This window comes from Lepisosteus platostomus, chromosome 14 (assembly GCF_059453375.1).
Source record: "Lepisosteus platostomus isolate fLepPlt1 chromosome 14, fLepPlt1.hap1, whole genome shotgun sequence".
Lineage (NCBI taxonomy): Eukaryota > Metazoa > Chordata > Actinopteri > Semionotiformes > Lepisosteidae > Lepisosteus > Lepisosteus platostomus.
The window spans coordinates 27,094,685-27,120,523 of record NC_142624.1 but is presented as its reverse complement, the minus strand read 5'-3'; the positions used below and the strand labels follow the sequence as shown (position 1 = coordinate 27,120,523).

The 25,839-nt window shown below is 36.1% G+C and overlaps 2 protein-coding genes and 1 long non-coding RNA gene across 11 annotated transcripts; 1 reads left to right on the top strand and 2 right to left on the bottom strand.

Moving 5' to 3' along the window:
• The first annotated feature begins 473 nt into the window (after positions 1-473).
• On the top strand, positions 474-12,912 carry nostrin (nitric oxide synthase trafficking). Of its 6 annotated transcripts, none has more exons than XM_088605394.1 (16): positions 483-840; positions 1,144-1,229; positions 3,078-3,161; positions 3,725-3,787; positions 3,885-3,966; positions 4,332-4,394; positions 5,166-5,264; positions 5,500-5,625; positions 6,008-6,106; positions 6,401-6,526; positions 7,325-7,433; positions 8,037-8,125; positions 8,516-8,641; positions 9,454-9,724; positions 11,380-11,463; positions 11,678-12,912. In XM_088605394.1, the coding sequence occupies exons 1-16, from the start codon at positions 814-816 to the stop codon at positions 11,812-11,814; spliced, it is 1,671 nt and encodes a 556-aa protein (XP_088461520.1). In that variant the 5' UTR covers positions 483-813; the 3' UTR covers positions 11,815-12,912. The 6 variants fall into 6 exon arrangements, with proteins under 6 accessions (XP_088461523.1, XP_088461520.1, XP_088461522.1 ...); XM_088605396.1 differs by having other exon boundaries at positions 504-840; positions 9,472-9,724; XM_088605399.1 differs by having other exon boundaries at positions 801-840; positions 1,144-1,238.
• A 931-nt stretch (positions 12,913-13,843) lies between these two features.
• spc25 (SPC25 component of NDC80 kinetochore complex) lies at positions 13,844-19,167 on the bottom strand. 2 transcript variants are annotated; one of them, XM_088605392.1, is made up of 7 exons: positions 18,922-19,167; positions 18,235-18,392; positions 16,994-17,059; positions 16,756-16,902; positions 15,485-15,589; positions 14,601-14,699; positions 13,844-14,352 (listed from the first exon to the last, which is right to left on the bottom strand). In XM_088605392.1, exons 2-7 carry the CDS (start codon positions 18,383-18,385, stop codon positions 14,228-14,230), a joined length of 693 nt encoding a protein of 230 aa, XP_088461518.1. In that variant the 5' UTR covers positions 18,386-18,392; positions 18,922-19,167; the 3' UTR covers positions 13,844-14,227. The 2 variants fall into 2 exon arrangements, with proteins under 2 accessions (XP_088461518.1, XP_088461519.1); XM_088605393.1 differs by lacking the exon at positions 18,922-19,167 and adding an exon at positions 18,847-18,869.
• A 1,771-nt stretch (positions 19,168-20,938) lies between these two features.
• LOC148649136 (uncharacterized) lies at positions 20,939-24,558 on the bottom strand. 3 transcript variants are annotated; one of them, XR_015926290.1, is made up of 5 exons: positions 24,250-24,558; positions 22,960-23,122; positions 22,739-22,835; positions 22,196-22,349; positions 20,939-21,738 (listed from the first exon to the last, which is right to left on the bottom strand). It is a non-coding gene; the product is annotated as an uncharacterized LOC148649136 (long non-coding RNA). The 3 variants fall into 3 exon arrangements; XR_015926289.1 differs by having other exon boundaries at positions 24,364-24,557; XR_015926291.1 differs by lacking the exon at positions 22,739-22,835 and having other exon boundaries at positions 24,364-24,556.
• Positions 24,559-25,839: the final 1,281 nt, after the last annotated feature.

Sequence of the window (25,839 nt, the reverse complement as noted above, 5' to 3'; positions counted from 1 at the left end):
GTAAATTTACAGTCTCACATAAACATGACAATTCAGTTCTTCTATTAAGACAGCTTAGATCTTTGTTGCAGAATTCTATAAACTATTTGGAAATGTAAAAAACCTGACCAGGTATTAAAAGAAAATAAACGTTATTCTATTAAGATGATCGATCATTTGTTGTGCGTACTGTATATCCATGTAAAAAGAAATGGAATTTTGCAAGAAGAGTTTTCTTCTTCTTTAATGTGATAATGTGTGTATGTGCAATTCTCCTAGAAACACTAGAATAAAAAAACTCATTCCTATGAGTTTGTTTCTAGCCACTTGTAATTTCATCAGCAATTCCCAATGTGCTTTGTAGGTTTTGTATGTCACCAGCAAGCTACTGTAGTTTCAGCAGTTTTATGACACAGGTAACATTTTAAATGTGTTTCAGTGCTTTTTTTGTTAGCCTTTAAAATATTTGAAATTCACAACCACAGTTAATTAAACACTATAGTCGTAAATACTCTACCTAACCTAAACCACGGTAAGCAAGTGACTCGATTTGCAAGGTTTAGGTTTTTTTAACATTAAGAAAAAGAATGGTTTAAAGATGTTTTGCTTTTTTCTTTCTCTTTCGACCAAACCGAAAGAAGGATTAGAGAGCCATGTAGGCTATCTTTAACAATCCAAAGATGGAATTTGCCAAAGAGGTTTTTTTTTATTGGCCCAGCAAGCCCAGATGATTACCCAGTGAGTGATTTTTCATGGCCAAAGTTTGAAGTGCAGAGTCAATAAATGCAAAAGTCTGGAGTGCAAAGTCAATAATTCGAGCCTAAGGAAAACAAAATGAAGGATCCTGTGAGCGGCTGTACCGTAAGTAAAGGTTAAAATCATTTTCGTAGTGAGCCACAGTTCAGTTTGTTGAAAATGGAATTATTTAATACCTTAAAACAGAACTCTCCTATTATGTATCATAGTTGAGAATAACTAGAGATTTTTGTCAGAAGGGCAGATGTTGCAATTTAAATACATGCAGCAAACAACTTTTAACCTTGAACTTATTGTACTAGTTTTAGTTCAAAACTGGACATGGATTTTAATATACTTTAAGCACCCCCCCTAAAAAAAAGCGGATCGGGTTGAGACTTTACAGTGTGGTTTGCATGTATGTTCTAGTACAACCTGCTGTATCAGGATCTGAAGAAATTTTCAAAAAATGGAGAACATTACTGCAAGGAACTCATGACGGCCTTTCAACAAAGGTAACTTGTGTATGTATGTTTTCCCACTTCCTTTCGAACTAAACACTACAGTATGTTTACTCTGTGAAAAACAGTGTGTAATGGTAATACACTGCAAAATCTAAAAAAATGTGTAATATCACAATTTACAAAAATATTATGTAGTCATCAATTTCCCTACTGGATTAATAAAGTATTATCTATCTAGTCACACCTGTATCATATCAATGTCCTCAAATGCTATACACAACACCTGTGTTATTTCTAGGATGTTCTTTGATAGCTTAAAATATATATTAACCATGTTTAGTTCCAGTCCTTAAAGCCTTCAGTTTATGCATAACAAGAATAGCCTGAAATGAATGCAATTTAACTCTTCACAGATTTTTCATTTTTAACATGCAAAATAAACAAGCACTGGCCCCAATTAGCCTTTGTAATCAAAGGTTGAATTAAACTGACTTTTTAATGGAAGAGATTCAGTGTCAATCAAAAAAATGATAATAAGCATAATAGAAATGTTTTTGGTTAGACCGAATGCTTTCTTTAAATACAAATTTCATTTCCAAGATGATGTCTAGGATACAGTATGTCAGACATTTTATAAGGCTTTAAATTACCTCATGAAAACAAGCAAAAGCCAAGAAGCAAACTGAATATCCCTAATTAAATTTTAATAACCACTGCAGTTATTTTTTCACAGTCTAACAATGTCAGTGAATATGTAGAGGGGAACTAACTGCAGGCACTCGAGTTGTCAAGGACTGCAGACAAGTGTCACAGGGGGGTATCTGCCTTGAATAAAGCACAGCCCCCTCTGTCACAGTGTTTAACAGACCTTCAGACACTGTGAACATCAAACCAGCTGATAGGAGAGGATAAGGCATGGATAAAGGATTTCCAAATGATTTTATAAGGGAACAAAAAAAGGTTGGTGCTTAGCAACAACGTGATTTTTCTTCAGTCGGAAGGGTGCTTGCCTTAGGTGGAAAAAGTGATAAGGATACAGGACAAATGAAAAACAATGTGCCATGACCTTCACTGTTTGTAAAGCAAGAGCAAAATCGGGGCAAAAATAAAGCATGTTTCAAAGCGTGACCACAAGAACCACAGAAATTACAATGCACTTCTGTGTTTGTTTGCTCAGTCATGGGGTGAAACTGCACATCTTTAATTAGAAAGTCCTTCACAGAGCATTGGTTTCAGATTAAGGAAATATTTCTTTAGCTTTGCAGCCTTTCTTAACCTCAGTCTTAAAACCTAAATGACAAATTAGTAACCTTTCTGTTGCCTTACCATATGTAAAATTGTATTTACATCGTCCATTATTTGTGTCAGTATCCATTACAAATTACCCAGTGTTTGATGAGAAATAAATTCTGGCATTTTACAGGTATAGTTCCATAGATCTAAGAAACATTTGTCACTGATTAAGATCTATTTTGATATTTTTATACTTACCTTAATGCTGGTGGAAAAAATCTGGACTTGTTTATACAGTATAACACAATTTAAAAAATAGCATCTATACAGAGGAATTATTACAAATAAGAATGAGAGTTCTAGTAATCAGAACTTCTTTGTACCCTAATGTATTCTAAATATTTTCCATGCTGAATAAATAGAGAACAAAGGTTTAGTTGGATTCTCACCAGTTTCTCTATTTCTGTATTGAGGTACAGTATATTGAAAAGTGAATGTCTTCTAAGCTCTACATGAAGGCTGCTATTTGTCAGAAATTGCTACTTGCATAAAACAGAATCTGTCTCTCGTCCAGTTCAAAAGCCATTGCTGTAATTAAGAACATAGAGACCTACAGTATGTTGTGCTAAAACCACATAATGATTACTGTAATCTTTTTGCTTCAAGAGCTGACCTTGAGATCAGTTATGCAAAAGGACTGCAGAAACTGGCTAACAAGCTAACCAAAGCATCAAGTGGCATGACTAAGAAGTAAGTATCTTGACCTCGGCCATAATGGATCTCAACAGCGATACACATTCCTCCTTTTTCTTCTGTATTTACAATCCCGTTCTCTTTCTCTCAACTGGACAATATTTCAAAAATGACCACAAATTTGAGAGTGTAAAATGAAGAAATGCAAGTCAGTTAATGAGTGAAAGCTGCAAATAATTTTAAATGGATATAAGATTCCCTGTTATTGATTAGTTACTGTACATTCAAGGAACTTTTTCCAGACTTAAATCAAGAAAGGATGAATATTTGTGGATAACTATGATACACTTTTTATATAATATGTTTCTGTTATATTCTCAATAAAAATGCCACTCTGATCCAGAATATAGACCATACAGAATATAGAGATTTGGGGACAGAAAATGCTTTTGCACTTACTGATATAATGCATACCATTTGAAATAATATGGCAGTTTTGAATCGCAAATTCCACATTTCCAAATGTTACACTGAAGAACTCATTCTCTATGGGTGCAGTGAAGCGCAACCATTGAATTTTTGACAGAACACAGGTGGTATTGATTTTTTTTTTGTTTAAGCTCTACTTACATTGCTTGGAGTCATGTCTCGGATGAAATGTGTTCTACAGCTGATATACACAGGTAAGGATTGAATTCTCACCCCGGCTTTTTCTTCAGAATTGATTCTTCTGTAGAATTGGCCGTGTGGGCTTGCCATTAACCATATTCTTGTCCGTAGAACACTGGGAAACGCTTTTCAGCAGGAAGCCATTCAGAAAATTCGACAAGTTCTTGACGATCACACAAAAAAGAAAAAGCCTGTATGTATTTTGACTGGCTTCCCCATAAAAAGTGAAATAAATCCTGTCAGTTTACTTTCCTGTATTGAAAATGACTTCATCACCTGTAGATCATGACAGAAAGTATAACACAGAAGCAGGGGGGAGTAGTGAGCAGGGTTTTAGAATAATACGTTGCTTTGGATAAAACCATCAGACAAAAAATTGAGTAACAACAATATTAATGCATTAATGCAGTTTCTAATTGATAACAGCAGATACTGTATTGTACAGCAGATAGTAATAGCACCCAAACCTGTGTGTGACTTGTAACTAAAGGGGGACTAGTTTTAGGCTTAGCTCTTGCATTCTACTAAATTCTAAAATAAATCAAATGTTTTTTGTAGTTAGATAATGCCGTTGAAAAGATGGGAAAGTATGTACTAGCCAACTGGAATGAGCAAATCAAGGTAGGTTTTTTTTCTTTGTTTTGTGATTGTCAATGCAATGAGTCAAAATATTGAATATGGACATATGAATATGGACATATGAATATAATATCCTTTTATTTTAGAATATTCACTAAAGACAAGTAAGATGTGTAGATGTTACATGCATTTCCCAAGCTTCATTGTTAGTTTACATACAAAATAATTATTAACATAAATTAGCATTAGTAACATCATATTTTGAAAATATTTTAGTCAACATAAAAGTCCCTTTATCTGATCAGTTTTATCATGATCCTGTAACTATCAAGCATTTGTGATCAAGCTAATCATAATAATTAAATCATTAACCCCTTAATATTATATTCCTCAATATAAAACATAATGATTTTTGTTTTCAAAAATAATCTTTGGACCATTTAGTTAAGCTGAAATATTTCAAGTCAAAGTCAAGTTTTTTGCCAAACCAGCCCTTCTTGTTAGGATTATTTTCTAAAAAAAGACAGTTTTTTTTTAAAAGAGGCAGATACAACAAGAGAAAGAAAAATCATAAATTGCATACATTTATAAACATTTACTTCCTTAAATCTCTTACTAAGCCTGCATACTTAATGCAATTATCTGGCGTGTGCTACCATATTAAGAACACAATTGTCAGATTGAGGTTACTGATGGGTACATGTGTTTACAGTATGTGGGTAAGCTGGAACTGACCTTGGAACAGGAATTCAGCTACATGCTTGAAAACCTCTCATACTGTACAGTATATGTTAAAATATATTTTCCATGCAGATAAAAAAGAAGTTATTTGGGTTAACAAAGGAACATGAAGCCCTCTTCAATTTTGTGGAAAGCAACAAGCATTTGTCCACTGAAAAAGAAAAGCAGAAGGTAATTGTCTTAAGATCCTTCTAATGAGTGTGTGCTTTATTGTTATTAAATATGAAATTCTAGTAAAAGCCAGTAATCTCCACCAGTAGAAATTTGTCATTTGTAACCGTTACGTGTAACCACAATAATATTTTTCAATGAGATTTCATTGCCTTGTTTTCTCCTAACAGTAATTTGAAACAGGTAATACAGTACATTATGCATTATGCAACCTTCTGTTTTATTTGTCCTCAAGATGCTTAACAGACTGACAAAATCTGCTGAAGTCCTGGCAAGAACAGATGAGGAATACTATCGCATCAGTATGGCTGGTCACGAACACCGAATAAAATGGGAGACAACTCTGAAGAACTGCTACCAGGTTATTGCTGTTCGCTAATTACAACATATAGAAATTTTAAAAGTTTTATCATGCAAAAAAATAAGAGTTTCCAAATGACATTTCTTGTGATTTCTCTCATCTCATTTATTCTTTTTCCTCTCTTTGCACTCACAATCCACGTAACAGATGACATCATGTTGTGCCACTTATCCTTGTCCCAGTTTAACCCAGCTATTAAATTCTCCACCACTATCACTGAGTGTAGACAGATTGTACTGCAATTAAGGCACTGCCTGCTCTGGCTGAAGGGCTTTGCAGAAATAGTTCCTGTGTAAAAGATAATGGTGTCCTTGGAGAATAAGCCTGAGACATTCTTTATTTCATATTCAGACAATAAAAATCTCTTTCATCTTTCATGCAGAGCATCCAGGAGCTGGAAAAACAGCGCATTGAAATATTATGTGAAATTCTGAATAAGTACAACGAGCACATCTCCAGTTTTGGGAAGACTCTCATCATTGTAAGATGATAGACATCCTTTTTGGCATCTTAAAAACACACACTACATCTTGTTTCACAAAAAGAGTATTAACAGTCTGTGTCTTCTAAAATGTTGTATATAGTTGTAGATGTATACACTATTCTAATTGTCATCATCAACGTCCGAACTAGCCAGGAATAAATAAAACAGGGAAGCAAATTATTTGTACTTGCTTTGGACTATATTTGCACTGCATAGTTTTAATGATCAAGAAAGCAATAGGTGGAATAAATTACAGAGTGCTGATGAGTGCTTATATTTGTTTTCTCACAGTGCCAAAAACAGATTGGCCAAGCCATTAAGAATGTCAATGTGGAAAAGGACATACGGACCTTAGTGGAAGAGACGACCGTAACCTCAGAAGACAACAAAGCCGAGTTTCTTCTTGCAGATTATTTTGTGAGTGTTACCTTGTGAAAGATTCAGATTGATTCTTGCTATCCGTGTGATTGCAATGGAACACAGAATATCTATCCCAAATGCCTTTCACTAGTTCTGATAAGTACACTCTTGTGGTAGGTTTAGAAAATACACCAAAGAATTCCTGGAAATCAGGAGAAGCCATGACTCACACAGGCAGCTCATTAACTTAAAGGAAGTGATTTTGAAAGTTAACTCAAAGCGATTACCCCTGCTGCCTGTTGGAATTCACTCCCATCTCCTCAGGTCTCAAGCTGCTTTCTTTTGCTTCTTCTGAAGGGGCTTGTGACAGCAGGCAAAACGCACTGCACCCCCCGAGCAGAGTCTGTGCTGGCAGCAATCCAGGCGTCAATTGTTACTTGGAAGCAGGGGTGTCTTAAAAGTTAAAGCCGCTGTGATAATGATGCATGTTTTATCTAAGCAGCAAATTATCTCATGAATCACACCGGATCAAATTTGAATTTTTCCACTGTTGTCTTATACTGTATGTTATATAACGGTTTTACTACACGAACAGCTTCCAGTTGTTTTATTTAACCAATGTAAATACCTATGAACCAGTACTGGTTATATTATTATTTCCCAGTTACTTACAGCTGATTCATTTCCCTATTTATTTCAAGTTACAGTACTTGATATTAGGCGGATCTGGCAGTATTACTGGGTGTGTTCACTTAAATTAGGAAGTCAAGATATGAGCAAAAGGGGGGAGCTGTGAAAACGCTGGTTAATCAAGCTTAAATTAAATTTGTGGCAACATGTTTTTGCACAATACAGGAAGAGGACAACAAAACTACAATGACCAAAGACAGGAGAAAAGCCTCCCTGAAGGTGAAACTCCAGCGGCTGCAGGATAACATCACAAAGACCAGAAAAGACCGGGAAGGTCCGCATTATTGAAAGACACATTGAATCTGTAGTGGGAATGACTTACAAAGGGGCAACTGTAATTAAAATGACCATTGAAATCCAATGTTAAATATTATCTCAACTAGAGGCACAGATCCAATAGTACTGTAGTAAGAATACATTATATTATTACACATTGTGCACACACTTCTAGTATTGATGGCTTATGCAAAAAAGGTGTTAAGAGTCATGTAGTTCATCTGCTACAGTATGTAGTCGTGTTTATTTTATGTTTATTTAAAGTTTATTCCATGCTGAAAGGAAAAGAAAAGAGACGCAAGCTTCTGGATACACACACCTGAAAAAGGCTCCGCAGCTGAAACGTAGGGTTTCTTTTTTTTTCCTTTCAGCATGGAATAAACCTTTACCTGTTCCTTTCCAGCAAATGAACTTTGAACTTTGTCACGTTAAGAGCTTACCTGTTATGTAGCATAATAAGCCACTGATAGACTACTGCAATAACTTACAACAAGGATGCCAAGTGACTACATACTATAGCTACGGACCATACGCCTACAACAAGGAAGATTTATTCTGAAATCATTTGATTTATTTATTTTTCCTTTTAAACATCTAACAGGTTTGGAGAAAATGATGAAGACCTACAATGAAAATCCAGCCTTTTCAAACAAAAAAAATCTAGAAGAGACTGAACAGTTGCTTGATGAGGTAAGCTAGCAGTGTTTAATGATCGTCAAGGCAATTAGACATCATGAGCAAAGCATATTAAGAACAAAAGAATAGTTTTGAGACAAGTTACAAAGGCCATTCAGCCCATGTACTGTAGCTAGTTTGGTAGTTAGAAACCAATTTATCTGAGAACCTTATCCAGCTTTTTTTGTATGAATCAAGCTTTTTTGAAGGATATCAGCTTCTGGTTATCCTCTATCCTCTGGTTAATGCTTCACTGTTCATTTTGAAAATTAAATTTCAGTTCCCAGCCATATATCAGTCCACGGGGAAAATATTAACAATCGTTTAAATCAGTGAAACATATTCAGAATGATTTTCAGAACGATTCTGTTATTTAAAAATATATATTTTTGAAATTGTCCACAGACAACACTGAAACTGAACCTTTTGGAAGCTACATATTTTAAACTTTCTACAACTATGGCAGAACTACAAGGGAAACCAAAACCTACACATCAATTTAGTGACAGCATCACCAAATGGAAAGACAAGGTAAGACTGCATGCAAAGTTATTGAAACATTGTCTAAATGGTACTAAAACTGACTTCTCTTTGTAGGTTTGTTCAGCAACCACCATCTACCCATTAAACACAAAATACTAGACTGCAGAATAGGCTAGTGAAGAATACATCTGCTTGAAACTGATTCTTAGGATCATATTAAATAAAAGAGCTGTCATGACATTGTAATATACTTTCAGCAGGTGTTGGGAACATTCAAGTAATCACCATGTTAAGGATAACAGACCGTGTAGGATAAAAGTATGCCTAGTGATCTATTCATGTGTGAAAATGGGTTCAGAAACATTAAACACCATGTCCGAGGAGATTATAATCTACACAATCTCCTTGATGTAGTGATCGCTTTAATAGCCCTAATAGCTGGTGGAGTATATAAAGTTGGATATAAACCAAGGTCATTAAACTGTAGATTTGATCAAAAAAGTCTTGAAAATGTAATTTCTCTTGGAAGTAACAGACCTTCAAACGACCGCAAATCATAGAAACTTCATTTATTGAATAATTGCCCAACCAAAGAGCATGAAACATGTGCTTGAATTCTCAAGTCAGTGAATCAGTGTGCAGCAGAAGCCAATACACCAGATATCAATGTGAGAGCCACCTGTCTGTCACAGTACAATTTTAACGAACAGGGATAGCACATTCAAAAGGCGTGTGATTTAAGGAACACAAACCATTGGACAGAACAGTACAGTTTTAAAAGACAAATTTACCATGACTTGGTAAATATGTTTAAAGTGGACAACACAGATAAAATGCAACAGCAGCTCACTGAATTATAGAAATTCATTTTTTCGAAGGACTATCACCACAGCATTGTACAAATACCCCGTCCAGTCAAGATCAAAAAGACACCTTACAGATCGAGGCTGTCCATGAGATTCTCAGTCATTCACAATGATGAGGAGCAAAATGACTCGGCTATCCCATCTGTGTCAAGAAATAGCAACAGTGGTATAGCCTGTGCCCTCACTGCAACTTCAACAGCAGTAGATGATGATGCACATAACGGGTACCTGTCGGATTTTGACGATGAAGAGGAAATCGATAAGGGTAAGTCATTTATCAGAACCTTCTTTAGTACCTCAGTTAAGAACTCTAGGTATGCATTTCCTTTGTGACAAGGCTTGTCAATGATAAATCATTGTGTGCAGCACCATTATGTAAGTCTAAAACTTGGTTGCAGGTGAAGTCAGGTTCAAGACAAAATAAAGCTGTATCTGCGAAACAAAAAAAAAGGGCTTTTGATTTGGTTGTGTGCTAAAACACTATGTTGTCCCTTTTCGTGCCACCGTCCTTGAACAGAAACATTTGGGTATCAATGCAGCTCCAGTTTGACACTTGGTGCTACATGGAAGATGTGTACACAAGGTCAATTTTGTTTAGATCACTCAAAGCAGGTGGATCGTTCAATTCATCTGATCATTAGATCAACTCAGCTTTGTAGGAAGAGTGTAAGAGCCCCAGTATAAGAACTTGTGATTCACTGAGATCTAATTGTTCTTTGGGTTCTTAGCAAGCCACAAACAGTTAAACAACTATTTCATCAACAAAAAATGTCTGAGAATTTAAACTTCAAAGGCAAATTCAGCTGCATCAGAGGGAACTTAATTTAAGTAAAATAGTTTGTGGTCCATAAAATCTAAGATACAAAATATGGAAAAATGTGCTTGTGTGAATCATTTCAGATTTATTTCCCAGTTTCCTACTTACACAGGTTAAATAGGCTTCCATAACAACAGCCTTAAATGAAAGAATCTGCAGGACAGGAGAAACTTGGGTTTCTTAGAAGCACATCTTTCCATATCATTAGATCCCTAAGAACTGGAACATTTTTCAGTTTTGCAACATGCCCAGTGCCATGTGGCCCTCAAGGATGACAATTAGGCGTTCCTTACTTAAGTTGTGAAACTGATCATAACTTTAGGAGTTGAGGGTGACCTATAAAATCTGTTGGATTGTGGCTCGCTGGGACCAGGTTTGGTCACCTGTGATATATACTGTAAACAATGATAGACACATTCTCATGAAACATCAAACATGCTCTCTAACAGATCAGCTACCATAGTACAATCGTCCAGCCTGTACTTATTTGTACATACAAAACCCCTGTTGCAGAGTGATCTCTAAAAAATGCTTACACAACCAGCAAGGTTAGGTAAATAAGAGAAAGGGCTCGTATTCAAAGCCAATAAGCTGCAGTAGTCACAGCTGTGGACTCCAGAGCCAGTGAATCAATTTTATTTGTGCAGTAAGCTCTTGTGGGGATATACTGTAAGTTTTAATTTTTCAAAACCACATTTCAAGAATTTGAAAGAAAATCAGAAACATAAGTGTAATCAGTAACACTAAAAAAGCTAATAAAGGCTTATTTGCTCAGAATTTTTTTTCTTTGAATGTCATTCAGTCCCTATGCAATGTACATATTCTACCCATTTTCACATTGGTTTGCTCCAGTGGGAAGTGGTGCCCTGTATCTGCCATGGTAGGTTCAGGCTCATCCTGATCCTCCAGGGATAAAACGGCTGAAACTGGTTTACGTTTATTTATTTATTTAAAAGACTGGCGTAAGGGAATGTGTGCTGTCTCATAGTGTGACATGTCATGTATTTTTTGCAAATGCTGAACTCTTCAAAAACACACATTTTCGAAGTCAAAGACTTAGAAATCTTATTAAACTGTTCTGTTCTTTTTCCACTTCATATTAGGTATGGAGTTTGCCACTATCGGCAAATGCAGGGCTCTTTATGATTTTAAGACCGACATAGCTGATGAATTAACCATACAGGAAGGTAAGCAATTACTGGAAAAAAAACACTAAAAGTACTGTTAATGAGGCAACTTCAAGCTTTAAAAACTTCTAGATCACTTTAGATTTATTTTTGTAGTATTACAATGCCATTAACTATCTAAATTGTGTGCTGTGATATCACTAATATCAACATTTAAATTGATGGGTATTTAAATCTATTTAGCTGATGCTCTCACACATTGTTTTTCCAACAGGTGATGTACTAAACATACACCAAAAGGATGACAGTGGTTGGTGGTATGGCTCTTTAAGAGGGAAGAAAGGCCATTTTCCATCTACATATGTTGAAGAATTGCCAACGTTAAATTTTAACCAATCGTCAGAAGTATAATGAACTGCTTGTGCTTGTCTATTCTCATATGGCTCAGGTATCTAATGAAAACTGGCAAGTTAACGCTGCTAAATGTTTTCAAACTGAAAAATTGCTATTGCTAGATTTAGAAAAGATCTAGATTTTTATTGAATTCATTGCTGAAGACAAATTAAAAGTAGCACTCTAAATGCCTGTCCTGTATCTCCACCTTCAAGCATATGAACTATATGAACTTGGACCATTCTTGACATCACATTAGCACATCTTATTATCCTTAAAAATCCACATTACACACTCCCATTTTTTTCCATGTGCTACTGAATCAGGGTGGTAGACAATTGTATAAGATTGTAGTGAGAAAAATAGAACAAAGCATGTTTGTTAAGGCTGAGTGGCACTGGACTGGATCTGCAACTAGGATTAATTTTCCTGAAAAATATATTTCATGTTTGCCTATTGTTCTTTTTTTACTTAATGGTACATTTTACTGTAGATATCCTATATAGACTAAAGATAATGCTTACTATTTGTAGATTTGGAAAGACAGCCACTTTGGCTACATTGTTGCTGTCCTAAAATATATTTAATCTTCCATGCTGCAGTAAGAGAACACCCCCATCATTTCATCAGGAAATGTTGCTTTAATACTTATACTTTATACTGCTATCAGTACATATTTCAGGTCTTGAAATTATCCAAGAATTAAAGTCTCTCCTCTTCCCATTGAAATCTCATCTCTCAAGTATTTGTTTGCACTATAATGTAAATATTGTTGCAATGTTGTTTCAAAGATATTTTAAAAATACTGCCATACTGTATATATGCTAATATAACAACTATTTTACTTAAAAACATAAATTGCATGATATTATTGCTAAAGTGCCAATAGCAATGAAAAATAATGCACACGTGCATTTTTTATTTTTTACCAAGCATAGTCCATCATGTAGCTTGTTTGGGAAAACGTTAAAATTCATTTCCAGCAGGTGTATCATTAATATGCTAATACCAAATACCAAAAAATATATTTTCCCTCAAATTGTATTCCACTCTCTATTAACATAGAAAAATGTTAACTACTTACAGAATAAAGATTTTATTATTAGCAAAGGGAAACGGATGTGGTGTGCATCTTTCTTTCTACGGTACACAATTCAGTCTCATTTCATTACTTAAGTAGGTCAAACACCATGCAGTACATTAGGAAAATCCATAATTCCAAAAGCACTAAAATACTGCTAATAACACATCTCTACACAAAAAAGCAGTAAAATTGCTGTTTCAGTCTAATACATTTGCCTACATCCATGGTAAATTGCTGCTGCACTGTAGGCTCCAGTCATTTATGCCGTGGATTAGTAATTTACAATGAGTCATAAGAACGATTACAAATGGTTACAAAAGAGGTCATTCAGCCCATCTAGATTGTTTGCTAATTAATTGCTAATCGATTTAAGGATCTCATCCAGCTGTTTCTCGAAAGAACCCAGGTTACTGACTTACTGGCTGGGCAATTTGTTCCATACTCTCATGGCCTTTTGGGTAAACACATGCCTGCTATTCTCAGTTTTTAATACTAGAAATACTTTCAGCCATAAGTGGGACCTGAAACTGGACAGCCATTTTAAACGTACACATAAAAACTAAAATTTCAGTTTTAGCCCAATTTATTTTCTTCAGACATGACTGTTGCCATTTACCATGTTTACAGATTCCTTGGAATTAGCATTATTTCGTCGTAGATGTAGAACTGAGATTTGTTTCATTGTATGTTTATAGCTAGAAATATAACAGGAGAAAAAAGTATCACATCTGAAGGGATCACTTGTTTTTTAGAAAACAATTTAGAACTTGTAAGTTCAAGCATACAGAACATTTGATCACGTGAAGACAAAATAGAATCTTAAAATATATTCTATAGATGCAATATAGATCTAAAAGTGTAGTGTTCCAGGGAAGACATTTTTTTAAAGAAATAATTTAAAGCTGTAAAATACAATTGTACTAAATATCAACAATATTTAACAGAAATAACAAACAATACTCATTGCACTTATTAGTAATTTTAATATAACTGATACTTACAAAATAACAGAATAACAAATTAGAGAAAGTAACAGATACAAAAAACAGACATTTGAGGACATTCTGGAGGTGGGAGTGAAAGGTATAAAAACTGTTTCTGCATATCAAACAAGTATTATGTTACAGAGCAAGTTCACAACTGCCATATCCACTTATGAATCCCAACACAAAAAACTAACTTCAGTTGCCTGGAATGAGTAATGGCAAGGATAATCGATCAAAGTCAAGAAAACACTCAAAAAGGGTCATTCTACAAATGTTCTTCTTAGATCTTTTGGCCTGTAAAAGCTCAGTTAAAAATAACTTATTGGATCATATATTTTGATGTTTGCAGAGTTCAAGATGTTTAGCTGTTTGGTAGAGCAGCAAATTCTTTCCTGACATTAGTAAGAAAGGCAGAGAAGTTGTTGGTTTCCTGCAATCTGCTCTCCAGATGAGACATGCATTCCAGTGGTGGATCACATGAAACCACTGGATGGGGAAAGAAAATTAGTTTTAAATAATGAGGACATTCTCAGCAAAGTCCATTCTTGGCTTCCTCTGCTAAAGTAACTTAGGTCTCAAAATTGTTCAATACCAAACAATTTTAAAAGGAGCATAAATAAACAATTAGTCTAGAAGAGAAAAGTAGCATAAAACAAGTAATCTGATTAGCATCTCACTAATTAAATAATTTCTTGTTTCATTTGGTTTGGTAGATTTATCTTGTGTCACTTTACCTTCATATACGCCCTCTTCACTGATTCGCAGTGTAAAGGTGTACACGCTGTCCAGATCCTTATGGTTAACTCTTCTGAACACGAACTGCAGCTTCTCGCCTTATAAAAACAAACAAGTACACCGAAGCATTACTGTAACCAAAAGTTCACCAAAAAGAGTACGAGCACCCTGAGGAAGCTGTCCTGAAAAATATACCACAGCGCAGCTCTAGGACCAGATCGATTTACATTCACGCTCATGCAGAGCTGCTTGTTTCTCTCCCACAGCTCGTAAAAATCAGTGTCCCCTGGCATCCTGTATATTACATTTCCCTGCCAGTCGTAAAACCCCTAAGGATTAGAGAAAATCGTAAAATGTTCCAACAAAGCACAAACAATTTATAAAAATGCTAAAAGGCCCATTAAGCATTTTAATGTAGGAATTCGTATAATATCGATTAGCAACAATTAAGTGACAAACTGTAATTCCCGATATTTGCCATGGAATCCAGATGCTGTGGATGTGAGCACAGGAAATGTGTTATTTTGCGCAATTTGTTCACAGGAATCAAAACCAAAGATGTGATGCGACTGGAAGGCAATGCAACCCTGGCCATTACATCCAGCCTCCTCATAAACCCATCCTGACAGATATCTGTATCTCTACTCCTACAGACGAGAGTATATCACATTGAAAACTTGCAAATCAATTTTTCTAGGTAGTCTGTGTGATTTACACTGCAGCACAGCACTGCAGATGCATGAACCACCACTATTTTATCCAATATCGACTGGCTACTTGTACACTTCTTAAACCTAAGGATTATGTAACATATTTAAGTTCTCTATTTAAAACGAAATCATTTCGTGTACATTTCTGTGTAGAGCCATGCAAGAATACTTACCATGAAGCTTACGTATTTCCAACCCAAGACTCTCTTGAAACACTTGTTTAGCCTTGTTTAGATTCTTCAGTCTGCCTTTATTCACCTTATTTTGAGAGGTCATCACTTGAAATGTGAAGAAAAAAAAATCGAATTGATAATTTGCTTATCCTATCTAAAGTCGAAGCTGTACACCAGTCTCTGTGGTCCGATAAAATACGGTGCACTTTTTAAAGCATTTTTTTAATAAAAACATGAAGATTTAAAATTAATACTTTTTGGGGTGAAACTGATTGATACATTTAGATTATCAAAAAGCTTTTCACAGACTGCTCTTTCATAAAAAGTCCAATTCTAAAAAAGTAGGCATTAAATATTTAAGACATTACATGTCTTTGGACTGAGAACTGGTTAAAGGATAGAAAAAAGGACAGATAAGAGGTGAATGCTCAAAATGGAGTAACAATTGGCGAAGTATTAATAACCACATGGACCTATATTAGGACCACCTAATCTTCTACATTTAAATCAATGATCCAGATTCTCATATACTCAATAGATTTGTCAAATTCACAAATGATTCTGAAACAAAAAGATTACCAGAAAATGTAGTAGCTATGAATTAAAAAAAAAAAGATTTAGACATAATGACTGAACCATCGTTTAACATTTAAGCAGCCAATGGAGTTAAGCAGTTACAGGTTTGGCTGGGGTACCAAGAAGAGCCTTTATAATCAGTAACCACAATTTAGAATCAATTCTACATTTATCTGAAATGTTACCTATTTAACTAACAAAACAACAGTTATGACCACTATAATTAGTCTTAGTGGAACCAAAGCTTAACAGTAATGTAAAAATGAAATAAATCAGTGAACTAAAATTTTAACAGTTCACAAATTTGCAAAGCTTTCAAATGCTATTGCAGTGGAGTAAATCTGGATATAGAAGCTGAGTTTTAAGTCCACGAAGGCCAACAGATTTAGATAAAAAGTTAACCAAAGTTAATCAAAGAGATCTCAATACAAACAGGTTTACTCTAAACCTGTAACTGTAGCTGAATCAAATATAATGGTTGACTGTCATAATTGTAAAGGAACAGCTAAAGAATGATTAAATTGTGTCATCTCTGAAAGTTAACTTGTCCTTTTTAAATATATTCTGAATCTCATGTTTAATACAATGCAAAACTTACATTCTATTGAAGTGAACCAGTATTTTTCAATTAACTTTGAAGTGCAAATTACTTTCGACTGCACCTACTGTACTGCATAAATAAACGAGAAACTCACATTCCCGCTTTTTGGCATTCTCTTCTGTAAGCTTCTGCAATGCTTGCATCATTTTCTCCTTCTGCATTTCATTTTCCTGAATTTCCGATTTAACTTCAATTATTTCGGCTCCTCTCTCCTTAATCTGGGCATTTTTGTGTTCCACTTCTGTGAAGACAAATCCATAAAATCCATAAAAATAGAATCACAAAACAGACAATATTGGGGAACCTAATATTTCCCAAAAAGTTTCGTTTACCCTTTAAAAAGGCTTTCATCTTCTCAAACATGGCCTCGTCATCCTTGCATTTCTTGTAACACGCGTCTGGAAAAAGGGAAAAGACGAATCACGAAATCTGACAAGTGCTTGGCATTCTATTTGTTAATGGAATGTCACCATCCATCCATTCTCTAACCGTTTCTTCCAATTCAGGGTGACAGGAGAGCCCATCTCTGCAGACAACAGGCTCAAGGCAGACTACGCCCTGGGTAGGACGCCAGTCCACCCCAGGGCACACACAGACAGACACGTACACACTCACACACCAGGGCCGATTAATCTACCAGTATGTCTTTGGACTGTCACCCGTAATGGCTACATGGACATACAGTTTTCATTGTATTCAGCATACTGCACTACTTGGACATAATATATTGCATACACCCTGGACACATAGCAGCTCTATTCATATTGAGTTTTACTCCATTTCTTTTATCATGTAACCTTATTTTCTTAACCTTAATTTTGTGATTTTTGTGAGCTCGCAGAAAAAGACATTTCATTGCCAGTAACTACTGCTGCACGCTGTATTGTTGTGCATTTGATAAATAAACTTCGATTTGATTTGATTTGAAGTGAACCCAGCAATGCACCACCGCGCCACCCTGTAATAATAATAATTATTATTTACACTTATATAGCGCTTTTCTGGACACTCCACTCAAAGCGCTTTACAGATAATGGGGACTCCCCTCCACCACCACCAATGTGCAGCATCCACCTGGATGATGCAACGGCAGCCATAGTGCGCCAGAACGCTCACCACACAGCTATCAGTGGGGAGGAGAGCAGAGAGGAATGAAGCCAATTCATAGATGGGGATTATTAGGAGGCCATGATTGGCAAGGGCCAATGGGAAATTTGGCCAGGATGCCGGGGTTACACCCCTACTCTTTTCGAGAAACGCCCTGGGATTTTTAATGACCACAGAGAATCAGGACCTCGGTTTTACGTCTCATCCAAAGGACGGCACCTGTTTACAGTATAGTGTACCCATCACTATACTGGGGCATAAGGACCCACGTGGACCATAGGGTGAGCACCCCCTGCTGGCCCCACTAACACCTCTTCCAGCAGCAACCTTAGTTTTTCCCAGGAGGTCTTCCATCCAGGTACTGACCAGGCTCACACCTGCTTAGCTTCAGTGGGTTGCCAGTTGTGAGTTGCAGGGTGATATGGCTGCTGGATGTCACTAGTGGACGAAAATCTAAGGTTCATACCTTTTAATGATTTCATCTTCTCTTTGTGTACTCGCTTCAGCTCGGCTTCAGTGCTCACATCTCCCAAGACCTCGTTTAAAAGTGTGATTCGCATTTCTTCAAGCTTCTTGGAAAACTGATTGTTAATGCCTGGCTGTTTGATGGAAGCCATGGTTCTTCTAAACAGAAAATTACATTCATTTATCCCGTTGGCATGCAATGAGAAAATCATTTTAACGTCAAGTACGCATGTATTGTGCAGGCTGACTTCAGTTGGGCAAGTGAGAATATAATCTGAAATATATAATTTTATATATCATATAAAAATACAAAATAAAACACTGAAGCGAGATTCTAATAAAATCAGATGAAACTCACAATAATGAGTGCGGAGTTTTTTAACGAAAAAACAAACTAATGAACTATGCATGAACGATTAAAGATTTATGGAGATAATTCAATGAGGCATAACACAAAATGTTAAGACCATTCCTTAAAAAGAAACAAATAGTGCAAATAAACAAAAAGAAACATTTACATTTAGATCGCCCATATTAATAGAGTAAGGACACGCGAATATAATAAAACATCACATCTTAGTCGCAAAAAAAATCACTCAATCACTTCCCTTACTCATGCAATAATGAAGTGTAATGAAGATTCTCATCTAATAAATTAAAATGTTTCTAAAGACTTTAAAACAGTTACCAAATTCAACTTCCGCGCCAAACAAGCTTCGGACGAATCACCGGAAACGTCTGGTATATTCAAATTTGAAAGGACACTGGAAATTTAAATCAAGTGAGTGGAATTTGTTGGATTTTACTTTGCAATTCGTAACTTTAGCTGCCTTCTTAAATCTCACATTTTTAAAAATAGATGGCTACTCCTACCGTTCTTAAGATACACTAAATTGCGTTCATGTTTATTAAAAAGGTATAAAACAGTGAAACGCTACTACACATGGTACGGTCCAAACCCTTCCCAGAATGCAACGCCACCTCATGTTATTCTTCCGTTTTCACATGCGATAGTGAAGAGACGCAGGGCTAGCGATACGGCTTTATACGTCTTATAGAGACTGTCAGGCGTGGATGAAAATACACCGATCTGAAACAGTCAAGTGAACCCCAACACAACAACGGTTGTGTTACAGTTACAGTTACAGTTTTTTTTTTGGTGGATTAAGCTCTTTAACTTAAAATGCTGTCTTAATGTCAATGTTAGTTATGTATAATTAAAGTTTTAGTTTTCTTATTATGGGATCCTGTATTACGAAAGGATTTCTTGAGAAGATTCTCTGGTCCGATTTTTTGTTATAGATTTTGTATCACACCACCGAAGAAAGCTCAAAAGCCGGGACATTTTTCTTTCCACTTATCAGCGTTTTTTTTGTTATTCGTATGTGACGGCTATGGAGTAGGTAAACAATGATATACTATCTACTTAAATGCTTAAATGTTTGCTGACTACAGCAAAGACCAACATTGCATTCCATATAAACTGTCTAAAGCCTGAGTTTAAAAGAACTCCCTTCTGTCGTTCAAATGAAGTTAATCTCTTGCTAATAACCAGAAGATTACAAGCGAGTTTGAAACGTCAAAATATACAAGATCTTTATATCAACGAAGTAGTAGCAACCAAACAAGATATACTGGGGCTTAGTGCTTCCTTTTATTTATGACCCGAAATTCTAAAATTAACACTTCTCAAGTCTGCATTACAGAATTTCATTAACAAATTAATTTTAATTCACAAGATCATTAGCGGTCAGGGTTCCCATGCGGGAAAATTATGAATTATAATTGTTACCATTAGTGGTGTAATGTATAGAAATTGATAAATAACATATTTCATCTGTATACAAGTATGAAATAAGCAAATTTAGGATATTTTAGCTCCCCATTTAACTTGGCACCTCGGGAAACTGCTTAGTTCATCTTACATAACATCACTTTATTAGCCCTATACAATTTCTTGCATTAGGAATTCGTCTTTTCGCATACCACAGCTTGCTCTCCATGAGACGCACAGGGAGAGAGCCTGGGGTCAGAGCTATTGTGCAGTACCCCTGGAGCAGTTGGGGTTAAGGGCCTTGCTCAGGGGCCCAATGGAGTAGGATTCCTCTGCCGGCTGCGGGATTTGAACTGGCAACAGCCACAGGCGCGGATCCCTAGCCACAGAACCACCACTCCGCCCCGGACATTATCTGTGCAGGACAAGTCAGCCATGAATGCACTAAACTTGAGAGCTATGCAATCACTTATTGTACCTTTACATTTGTCAGTCGGCAGCTGATCTTGCACTTTATTAGTACAAAACTATTTCAGCATGGATTCTTGTGTACATTCTGTTGGCATTCACTAATTGTATAAAACTTCAAGAATTGCTGGAGTTAAATAAATCAAGCTATCTACACAATAGTTTACATTTTTAGACATACTGCATACAACATTAATCACACAACTTCACATCCCACATATTTGATTTTTAAGGTACTATACAAAAGTTATTTTCCCCCCAAATTATATCCCAACTGTCTGTGGCTTTAATAAGCACCTCTGAAGTCATAAACTAAATTCTGTAACAACTTCATGTTTGTGTTTGGACCACATCTCTGGACTGATTTTAGAAGCAGCTGTAGCCTTTTATTGTGTTTTGAAGAAGACTGTACACAAGATTCTGTACCATTAGGTACAAGAAAATAAAACACAAGCTTCAGAAATATGTTCAAAATTGTCCTTTATCGGTTGCAGAAACAGCACAAACAATTGTGCAAAAGCTTTAATCATGTAGCAACTTACTGTACTCAGATGAAACTATAACATTTTAAAATTGTGGTGATTACAGTATAACTATATTCATGCAATATTTAAATACTTCACAATGAAGAAAATGCTCAAAAACGAAAACAACCAGTAAGATATATTTATGGATACAGTGAACTCTCAGGCACCATTTTCACTGTATTGCCTTTTAAGTTATGTAAATATTTTACAAACTACATCATGAAATTAAAATTAAGTAGTTTCAAAACTCCATAAATCAGGAAGATTAAACATTTAAAAACAGAAAAGGATACAACAGCAGAAAAATAGAACTGCAGTAACACAACTACAAAAGGTTATACCAATGCAAGATATGAAATGTACAATGTAAGACTCATCTACATGGTCATTTAAATGTTGACTTCAGGTACAAAAAAAGCACTGTAATTTACTACTGCTTGCATTCTATAGTGTGTGATCCTTTTATTGGTCACCAAGAAATTCTACATAGTTCATAACACAGAAACAGAAGCAGACAATACTAGACGTTGTTTAGATGTGTTGCTTCTAATTCAAGTATTTATCACTGGAGATATATGGATGAACAACTTCAATGTGCACGTCTCCATTAGTACAATTCTTTTAGCGTAGGGGAGTCGTTCTTTGCATTTGTTAGTACTTTTTTTTTTACACATACACATTTTCAGAGCTCCATGTAGGTCTTCATGATAATCTCCGTTAACTTCCAAGAGCTGTCCTAAAATGGAAATACTTATTAAAGCACAAGATTTTAAACTATATTAAAATAAGCTTTAAAAGTTTTTGCAAATTACACCTAATACAGTATTTTGTTTGTATGAATGATGACGGGACAATCTGACTGGACAGAAAGTAACAAAAAAAACATCATTCGGGTTACTTTACCTCCAGGTCTTACGAACTTGCAAGCACGCAATACAAGCTCGCCTTTGTGGGAGGGTGTACCTTTTACACAAATTCAGAAACATCATTGATAGATCATGTCCTAAGATTAAACCGATTCCATGCACAGAATGCACAGTAAAATTTCACCATTTGTTACCTTTTCATTAAGCTGGAAAATAGTTTTTGATGACACAAAAGGTCAAGTAACAATTAACCCAACTAGTAAGTTAAAGGATGGATTTCAGGCACATCTAAATCATACTTTGTTGGAACAACTTTTGCGCTGGTACCTTCTGTCCTTGAAAACATTCTTGAAGAATTTTAGGCAGTAACTGAAGCCTCAATTACATTCTGCTGTATACCTCAGGAACAGTGGTTCTAAAAACAAAAGATGGTATCTGAATATCAAGTGTCTTCTAAGGTGAGGACACCAAGTTGGACAGTCTGGAGGGAAACAGAGGAATACTATAAGCAATGTTAAAGAAAGGTACAACAAAAATACTGCATACACTTAAAAAAAAGTTTTATCTAAGGATTCTACACATGGCTGTCAATGTATATGTATGAATGCTGATTGACCATCTGCTTAAACAGACAGCGTCTTAAATATCATCATTCAGTTTATTATACCTCCATTTCTTACGTCCTTGCAAGCAAACCATTACAAGAACGCCTTTGTGGGAGGAAACAATTTTACTTAGTTCAGATCACTACAGCCCTGCTCCCTTTATTTCCTTACTGTCTGTAGGTTAAACACCCCTGACTGGCAAAGTGATCAAGACATTTCTTTCAATGGCAAAAAGATTTAAAAAAAATCTGCTTTTAGCTGTTACCTTACAATAAAGAATGACATTCCAATTTCTGCTTAAGTAAATCTCAGTCTGGATGTTCTTGACTATCAAATACACAAGTCATCTTCATGAACTTTTCCTAAAGACAAAGACAATTTGTAAAAATCCACCTATCCCATATGGGTTACCATCAGAGAATTTAAAGATTTCTACTCTTAAAAGAAGGACTAATTCACTTCACCACCACAACCAGAGCTACCTACTTGATTAAGAATGTCTGATCCTCCAGTCGTACAAGAGCTCTTGGCATTAGAGCTTGGCATTAGTAACCCCAAGTTTCCTGAGCTCCAGAAACGTCTCAAATCCATCCTGGTAATCACTTAATGTGGAGTCATCCAGATGTACCTAGTTGAAGCCTGTAAATAACTACAGGGAAACAAAAAGATTTGAATATATATACTTTCAATCACACTATTGTCCAAAACATTCACATTTTATTAAAAAAAAGTTATAATTAAGTTGAACAGTGATCGTAAACATGACAGTTCAACTCAAAGCTTATTTCTCATAAAGCCCACAGTACATAAAAACAACTTTGTGATTTTCTAATCACAGCTGTTTTAGGATTAAAGTGCTTTATATTGCATTCATGATGCAATAGTGCATAAAAGGTATATTGCTATCTCTTAGAACTAGCAGTTCAATTGAGAAGCAGGCAGGCAGGCTTCACTCTTTACATTCTAGATCAGAATTTCACAAAGGTTAGTGTTGGAGTTAGAGTATACCAGAGAGGCTACCATGAGCTCTCCCCAGCCGTAGGTATCGTCCATTTATCTCCCCACTTTGACTTACCAAGTTCTACTAACACTTAGTAGACTGGCTTGAGTCAGGAGGGTTCATAAAACACTTTCCCTAGTTACACACAATGATAGTTTATGTTGTTTTCGCCTAAGAAATGTGTCTTTTCAAAAGTAAACTCATAAACAGACTCAACCGACTTCCTCGGCCGCAGGTAACAACCATGGAAACAAAAAGCATCCCATCTAAGACACCGTCCAAGCATCCCTCGTGTGTGTGTGTATATATATAGCTTTACAATATTGTAGTGTACTCATAAACCGTAAACCTTAACCAACAACTGGAATTCATATCAAAACTCAACCAGTTAGCTGTAGTTTACAGATCAAATCCATGATGTCGAAGTCAAACCTCTGACTACTTTCAGAACGCGGCTGCATAGCCCGAAATGCCTCTTCATTTTGTAACCTTCCTCGTTGTCATAATAAAAGTTTTTTTTAATGCTTTTAATGCGTTTTCTCTAGAGATCCGTCGATATGGGACAGAACAGCAATAATAAAACTTGAAGAGACCGAATACAGACTTTTCACGTTAAACATATATTTGCTTGACTTTAAATTAAAACACGTTACAGTATCGTTGGGGCAACGTGGTTTACAGCTTTATAGACCAACGTGGACTCACAGCCTTGTTATTTTAGGATACAGTCTAAAATGCAGTTCTACTTCGCAGTTGAAGTAGGTTATAACAGTAACTGCGGTTTTCTTTTTCAGAAAGCGCCCAAAAGGACAGCGCAAACTCCATATTGACTGCAGGTTTGCCTACGTCGGCTTGTCTATTTAACACATGAAAAGTAACTAAATACTTACAATAGAAGACGTATAATACAGAACATTAATATACAGTTAACACATTCCACAAATCATGTGCTGCATTCTCTTACCCCCCCCGCCAAACTTCCTTCGGCCTGAATGGGGGAAAAAAAGGATATTTTACCTCCAGACAAGTTCATTTCACGACATGTGCGAGTAAAATACACATGCGCACACCCCTGAGTGAGCAGGAGATACACCTCCGCTGGTAGTGCCGCGACCTCTGGTGGCTGGATGACTAAACACAACAATGAAGTCGTTCGCGTTCAGTGTTGGAACCCGAATGATTCAAACAGCAATGTCTGAATACGGACGTGCGATAGGATTCGGATTTGTTTTAATCCAAACTGAACATTTAAGAATATTTTGGCAGCAGGGGGCTGGCATGCAGACTTTTTAGCTCGCCTGTTCAACCGTCAACATTGTAAATCCATGAACAAGTTTTTCAGGAACCTCTTGCTACAGCACGTACTGTATATAGGAACTTAACCCTTCATAGTTTGTCCTGGGAATCTGTGTTAGGTATGCGCCACTCGCCCTCTGGTGGATACCTGTGACGATAGCGCCCTTTTAAGGAATCAGAGACTTAAATCTTTGCTGCGTGCAGTCGTTGAATCTTAAGTATGCTCACACAATATCGTTTGTGTACTGTTTTTCAGTGCACCAAGGTGCACAGTCTCACTGAAAGTACGATTTTTACGAGAGGCTAATTTCACAAGCATCCTGTGTATAAGATAAAAGGTTAATTTTTACAATACGGGCTGCGCAGTAGGCTGGTCGTTAGTGCCATTGTTTTAGAGCCTTTCCATCCTAGCTTTTATCATGGACTGGAGTGTCTTCTCTGTGGAGTTTGCATGTTCTCTGCATGTTCACACAGGTTTCTCCACATGCTCTGGTTTCAACCCACCTTCTGCAGGCGTGCCGTCTAAGTTAATCAACGTTTCTAAATTGACTTTGTGTGTGTGTGTGAACGAACCCTAAGGCAGACAGCTGTCTTGTCAACTTCCATTGCTTCTCAAAATTCAATACTTCTTACTTCTAGAATAGGATCCATGTTGCCAGGACCCTTTTTGATAACTGGTGGATGGCTGTACAAATACATGTAGAGTTGGACAAGCTATACCAGATATCCCCTTGAGGCTTATGATGATGCAAAAAATGAAATTTTGGTGTAAGGGGCACTTTAGTCTGGGTTGGATCTAATTTGGTCATTTTTGGGTTCCCATCTTGTAACAGTAAATACTACATAGAACACTAATATAACATAATAGAAGCTACACGTACTATTCCTACAAAAAGAAGAAAAAAACTAGAATTTAAGTAATTTCACCATTTGCTTTTACATTTTCTTCATATCACATTAACTGGTTTTCTTTTCAAAGTTTGTTTTGCTGCTTGCCAATTACCAATTGCAGTTAGTGTGACACGTTGTTGTGAAAATGACAGCCTTTTAATCCAGTCTCTGATGACAAA

Coding starts and splice junctions, on each gene's coding strand:
- nostrin (XM_088605394.1), top strand. CDS start 814: ATGAAGGATCCTGTGAGCGGCTGTACC. Junction 841..1,143: donor ATCCTGTGAGCGGCTGTACC/GTAAGTAAAGGT, acceptor TGTATGTTCTAG/TACAACCTGCTGTATCAGGA. Junction 6,107..6,400: donor TTGGGAAGACTCTCATCATT/GTAAGATGATAG, acceptor GTTTTCTCACAG/TGCCAAAAACAGATTGGCCA.
- spc25 (XM_088605392.1), bottom strand. CDS start 18,385: ATGGCTTCCATCAAACAGCCAGGCATTAACAATCAGTTTTCCAAGAAG. Junction 17,060..18,234: donor GAAGATGAAATCATTAAAAG/GTATGAACCTTA, acceptor CCCTTTTTCCAG/ACGCGTGTTACAAGAAATGC. Junction 16,903..16,993: donor GATGAAAGCCTTTTTAAAGG/GTAAACGAAACT, acceptor TTGTCTTCACAG/AAGTGGAACACAAAAATGCC.